General features: G+C 37.3%; 1 protein-coding gene across 1 annotated transcript; it reads right to left on the reverse strand.

The window, feature by feature from the left end:
* Nucleotides 1-844: 844 nt before the first annotated feature.
* TEX36 (testis expressed 36) lies at nt 845-6359 on the reverse strand. The gene is made up of 4 exons (XM_075155398.1): nt 6324-6359; nt 5119-5250; nt 2416-2496; nt 845-1097 (listed from the first exon to the last, which is right to left on the reverse strand). The coding sequence occupies exons 1-4, from the start codon at nt 6357-6359 to the stop codon at nt 852-854; spliced, it is 495 nt and encodes a 164-aa protein (XP_075011499.1). The 3' UTR covers nt 845-851.
* Between the last annotated feature and the right edge of the window lie 224 nt (nt 6360-6583).

The raw sequence follows: 6583 nt of genomic DNA on the forward strand, positions 1-6583 counted from the left end.
TAAAGCCAGTAAGTATTCTGGGAGCAGAGTGCTTGGAGGATTGGTTCTGAATTCACTTCCTTAGGGACATGACTTCCTCATAAAATCATGAATTCTTTTCAGATCCAGTCTGCAAACTCAAACCTTCGTGCATCCTTCCACTTTCAGCTTGAGCTTTTTTCCCCCTTACCGCCATGAATGACGCGTACATACATACACTCACGTTTTGTGAGGGCACACACAGATATGCAAACATTGTTTACAACATCCTTTCTTTCTTACACAGCTGCTGTTTGGTTATAACCAAACATTACAGTTATTTTGCACAGCAATCTAATGCACAGCTTCTTTTTTATCTCATTTCTCTAATGGCTAGTAACCTGCCTTCATACCCATGAAACCTTTCAGAAAAGTTTCTCTCTTACCTGAGCATGCAGTTTTGGCTCCCTGTTGTGGTAAACCCTCAAGGATCCAGTTTCATTATATACTTCTGTCAACATAGATGCTGTCAGATGCTTGAAGTACAGCCATACCACTGATTCTGAAGTTGAAGGAGCTTTTGTGTCAAGATGAGGGTCAACCAGTGTCAAATAACACAAGTACAATCGCTACCTCTGTTTTCCTAATAGAGGTATTTCTAAAAATATGCACAAACATGCTTTTCCTTATAATGCTCCTCCTCATTCAAATTTTTTAGTGATGTATGTCTTCAGAGTCACATATTATTTTTGATTTCAATGAACTCTCAACTGTACTACCACATTCACTTTACACAAAAGTTTATTTCATCATCCATTTGAGTAACAAGTAGTTCAGATCTCGAGAAAAGGCTCTGATGATGGTAAGTCAATGCTACAGAGGTGTTTTTATAATTAAGACTTGTTTGGCTGCAGGTTTTTTTCATTCTCAGGAACAGGTTTGTCAGTGCAACATTTTTCTGAGTGGTGTTTTGGATACCGCCTATAAAATGGGCTCTCAGTATTTTGTTGTTTCACAAATGATGTCTGATAAATGGTTAAGCCATCCTCATTGCTAGGAACTGATTCATGAGCCCATAGTAAGAAGTTCTGTGAGTTCTGTTGCCGTCTCTCTGGTTCCACCTTCCTCCGGCCCATACCCTAGGAAAAAAAAAAAAAGAAAGAAGAATTCATGTAAACATATGACTTACAATCACAGTTTCACAGATGAATCTTGTAGCAGTCGCTACCCCACTGGGAAGTTAACGAAGCTGTTACCACAGTGATTTCAAGAACTCATGGCTGATCTTTAGCAAGTTAAAAATAATATTGTCAGACTTGCCTGTATGAACATTTCTGGTTGCATATATAATGGGAAATCTGTTGACCTTCCACCTCTTAGTACTAATAAATCGCTTATACTTTGCATTTCTATAGCATACTATATACTTAAAGCTATTTAGCTATAGGTGGCCAAATTAATCTTCAGAGTACCCCAAAGAAATAGGTTAATAATTTTATGTTCGGACTGCAATAAAGAAACTGAGACAGACCATGAAATCTGAATCTTCAAAACTATCCCTTGTGTGTCCAAACACAGAGAGATGGAGCCTGATTTTGACACTGTAGCTTGCAGGAAATGTATTTGGAATTATGGTTGATTGGTATCTCTAAAACTATGAGACACTGCACAAAGTGAACAGAAATGGAGGTTACTCAGTGAACAACAAATACCAAAAAATCTAGGTCTAAGAGACCCCAAAGTCAGACCAACTTTCAATATCACAATTCACTGCTTCCTCCTCTGCTCATTATCTTGTGAACTGTACTACTTCTTTTGCTGCCTAGAAAGACGTCAACAATCTAAGAAAAGTGGAAAAACATGAAACCGTTGAACATACAGAGAATCCCAAAACAATTTAAATTCTATTCGAAGTTGTGGCTTCTGCAACATACACTTAAACAGGTATATTATAAAGAGATGTGGATTGGAAAATAGTACTTTCTGGAGATATATTGTGTGTGTCCTACGGATTTTGGTTAAAATTATAGTAAAGATGACTCTGAACCAAGTATGTGGGACTGTGAATTATGAGTGGCTGAGACCTCTACAAAAGTTCCTCATGAGGCCAATCACTTTTAGCAGACTAATAGCACATGTAACTGGCTACAAAATCATGTTAAGACATAAAAAACAGGAGCACTAGAAGATGCCTGTCAGAGACCCAAATCATGGGTTTTTGTTCCCCTTAAATTCTGCCATTCTCAATGTCCATGTGTGCTGCTGTATACCTGTACCAGCTCCAGAGGAGTCCCATCCCTATACTAATAAAAAGTGTGGTTTTCTTTGCTGTTTTCATTTTTCTCTCACAATTTTTAGCATCTATAATTTTTGCAGGAGAGAAAAGATACTGTGTTTAATCTCTGGCAGACTCAGAGATACAAGCTTGCTTCATTTTTCTCAGTGCTGGGTACTTACACAATCAAAATACTCTCCTACATTCTGTAGACAGTGTCTGTTGTCATGAGAAGAAAATGGGAAATTGTTGCTCACTGCTCTCTGAAAAAAAGGAATTATAGCAAAAAAAAAAGAATTTTCACATACCTTGTTTGGAGTCTACTACTCTTAGTTCTTATATTCTGACATGCTGAAATTACAGTTGCCTATGTTGTAACGCAGAAGTCATATTTGTATGTTAAATCTTCAACTGCACATACTTTTATAGGGGCAGTGTGGATCCTCTGTACTTTATTTTATTTTTTAGAAAATCATCGAGAGGATTTGCATTCCCTTGACTTGCTGAATATATACATGATTAATATGAAAGTGTGAATTTTCAAATAAGAAATGATACATTCTGTCTGCAAGCAGCAAAACATTAGATATATGTCAGGATTGCCTTGTTTGATTCACTAGTAAGCCTAAAGCTAATTAAAATGAACTACAAAAGGGACCTCAAAACTGAATTAATCTATGATTTATGTACTGAATGTCATGTACACTGCTTGTTGCAGGGGAAGTGGAGGAGGTATTAATTGCATAACTAATTTATAATCTCATTCTTTAACATAATGTTCATCCAGTCTCTAAAATGAAACTAGAGTTTTAGAAGAAAAAAGGACAACTGCAAAAGAACTATTTTAAAAGTAATTTAACATATTTAATTTTTTTAAGTTTGTTTATTATATATCATTGCAATATTATTAAAATAGCTAAAAATTGAAACACTGAAAACTCTTCTGGACTTAGATTGCCTCTGTTCTTCCCCAAGCACTATTTTCCTGCTTTGTGTTGGGAACTTTATGTATTTTCTGTAAATGCTCTAGCAATTTTTACTTTTAACATTGTGGAATACATTTTTCATCTTCCAATTATGATATTCACCTCGAAACAGAAGAGCAAGTTTTAATGTAACACAATTTAAAAAACGTGTTTCAACAGTAAGTGAATCTGAATCAGTTCTAAAGATAAATGTAACTGGAGGCCTGATCCAGCAGGAAGAATCACCAAATACAAAATTTGCCTGCATGGAGTCAGCTGCATGATCATATCTTAGGGTATTTGGTATACTAGACAGATTTTCTACCTTTTTTGGGTACGTGCCACACATTCACTTGTTTTCTCATACCAGATTCAACCAGAGTGTAGTTTAATGGATAAATAAATTCAACGGATACATTCTCGTATATGTGTTTAAAAATAAGCACCTTCTAAGCCAGTAAAATGTAAGACTTACTAAAATATCCTACTGCAATTACACATCAATCTTAACATTTTAGGAATAGTGTTTATTACTAGTGTGTATATGCTGCAGGAAAATTGAAAACCCAGATGGTAAATATTGAATATCAACTCTTGGAAGGATTCCCCATATTAACTAATGGTTAAAAAAAAAAATCTATTACAGAATAATTATAGGACTATGATGAAGTAAGAAATAAGAGGTAATATAAGCTTAAACAGTACTATATTTCTGAGAAAATTAATTAACCTCACAGCCAGTGAGTTCCCTCATACAAAGAGATTAGAGACATCCAGCTTCACATGCAATGAGTTTCCAACATTCTACCAGCACTTTTTAAAAATGTCACATAAATAAACTTCCTCAGATTGTTCCTGTGACATCACATTTTAGCCTTTAATGCATCTTTGTACTCTCACCGCTGACCTCATTTTAATTCTTGATGTATGACAGGTAGGAATTCCACTAACTCGTTTTAACAGTGAAGGGCTGGTAAATACAAGGCATAAACCATCAGGTGAACAGTCATACTAGTGTTGATAAAAGGTGTCGGTAAAATGACCTGGTTCTCCTTTTCAGACAGTGGCTAAGGCCACATGCTCCACAGAAAGGTATATGTAATATCAGCATAATGTATACTCATGTTACAGTATAATCTTCTCCTTTTCTTTCCACTAGCCCCAAGCTTCCCTTTTAAATATTCCTTTCTAGCCCATTTCTGCTCTTCATTACAGCAAAATCTGCGAAATGAACTCAATATAATTGCTATGCTTTATAGACAGTGAAAATAGAAAATATTCTGCGCACAAAGTGGGTGGGTGAAGCAAAGCTCAGTGTAATGATAAAATAAGGACATAAAAATGTGCTTATGAAATTGTAACATTTTGAATACTCGTGATTTTAAAATACTGTATTTTGTTTGTTTCCAAAATTGTTCCAAATCTCCTCATTTTTAAGCAAGACTTAAAAATGTTTCAAATGGGAAGCTTTTAACTTTTTAATGATCAAAAAAATAATCCTTTGCTTGAATATACAGAATTTCTGACATTCGATTCAAAACAGATCATCAAATTTCAATTAAACATTCTTACAAGACTTTACACACAGGTTTTGGACTGAGATCAATCATAATATATTCTGACACATAAACATGCCTCAAGCAGCTATAGTAGCTCGTAAAAGGGAAAAGTAACTGATGCTGGAAATCAGCAATAACTATAGCAGGACTTTGAGTATCCAGAATTATAACTGAGTAACAGCAAAACATGTTTCCTCCTTAGCACAGCTAGCAATCATTTTACTCCCTGAGGCACAAAGTCTGCCAGTCCGCTATGACTGCTTTGCTAAGTACTGTAAGTGCTATTCTTACTTATAACTTAGCAAGTGATATCTTGCAAAACGGAGCTCTGTAAATTGACTGTATTGCCACAGTAACTCACCTGCTCCTGAGCTCTGTATGCTAGCGGCAATCTATCCTCAATATACTGAGCTGCTTCTGAGTTCTGGACTTGTTTTAGTTCAGAGCTTGTAGTTGACTCAGGTTGACTCTGGCATACTCCAAAATGAGCAAACTAGAAAATAATGAAAATTGTGACCCATTTAAGAAAAAAGCCAACAACAAAAAACCCAAATAAATCTGGTAGAAATGTGGGCAAAATTGTGTTTTCCCATTGATTTTTTATTATTTGGATTGCAGCAGCACCTAGCGGCCTCTGGAAAAATCAGGAGCCTCCCCCACACAACACAACCCCTACCATAAAGGCCTTACGACATAGATCAGTAAGACAGACAAGAATATTATTTCTTCAGGAACTTTCCGAAAGCTGTTTATACAGCGATAATCCGTTTAGCAAAACCACTTATACTATAAAGTCTTTTTTTTTCCCCACACTGCTCCTGCTGTTGTACAACTGTAGGTTTGAAAGCACAAAACTTTTGGGGAACAGCTCAGCAAAACGCTAGGCCCACGGGTTCAGAGACTGAAGAAGAGCCTATGCCAGCCCTGCGTCACAGTGCCCTGGGATGCCAAGACGCCCCAGCCGAGGGCCTCCTGAGGGTGAGAACCGAGGCAAACGTCAGCTGGCATTTTCCAGAAGATAAAGAAAATCAGCTAGGACTAAATATAAAATAAGAGACCTCGAGCACTGCTGGAAAACTGGGGAAAAAAGTCCTACCAGAGTTTGCTTTAGCATACTTCCTCTGAATATCTAGAGCAGTTTTTCCTCATAAACGTCAGGAATGGGAAACTTTGCTTCTGGCTAAAGGACAAAGTCACCCTTAGCATGGCATTTTTTCGAGAGTTTACAGATAAAAAAGGTGGGCAGGGGACACAACGGCTCCACTGCTGCCCCCGCTGGTCTGCCCAGACCCCCCGGTTGCCATGGCAGGCGCTTGTCCCACTCACAGAGGGGGGTGAGGGGGGAACCCCCACCGTGACTTCAGACCCTCCCTAACTGCGTCACTAAGTGATTCCGGTGTTTCAGTAAGATCCAGGCAAGCAAAGGCAACGCCACTCCTACCCGTCAGCTGCAGAAGGGAAAAAAAAAGTTGGTAAAAGTATTGAATGCAGTCTTAAAATGGGAGAGAAATGGAGTTCCCTTTAAAAATTAGTTAGTTCTGCACAATTACTTCAATGACACTTTACAATCTGAATGGTAATATCTGAAGAAAGGAGGGTCATTTTTGAGGAAAAACCAAGGACATTAGGTATATTATTTTTAAGATGTAACTTCATGCTCTTTTTAAAATCGCTTTACACATACACACATCTTAATCACAGGCACAAACAACATCTGCTTAAAAAAAACCTGTCAGCACCTTAAGGATATTTTTGCCTTTGAGCACTGACTTGTAAACATCCAGACCATTTAACTGCCAGCACACCCTGCCAGCAAGCAGTGCCCA

The sequence above is a fragment of the Calonectris borealis genome, chromosome 7 (assembly GCF_964195595.1).
Source record: "Calonectris borealis chromosome 7, bCalBor7.hap1.2, whole genome shotgun sequence".
In the NCBI taxonomy this organism is placed as follows: domain Eukaryota; kingdom Metazoa; phylum Chordata; class Aves; order Procellariiformes; family Procellariidae; genus Calonectris; species Calonectris borealis.

Excerpts from the sequence above, each read along its gene's own strand:
- TEX36 (XM_075155398.1), bottom strand. The coding sequence starts at position 6,359 with ATGACCCTCCTTTCTTCAGATATTACCATTCAGATT. Across the intron at positions 2,497-5,118 it reads CATACAGAGCTCAGGAGCAG|AGAGCAGTGAGCAACAATTT; the intron begins GTGAGTTACTGT and ends CCTTTTTTTCAG. Across the intron at positions 1,098-2,415 it reads TAGGAGAGTATTTTGATTGT|GGTATGGGCCGGAGGAAGGT; the intron begins GTAAGTACCCAG and ends TTTTTTTCCTAG.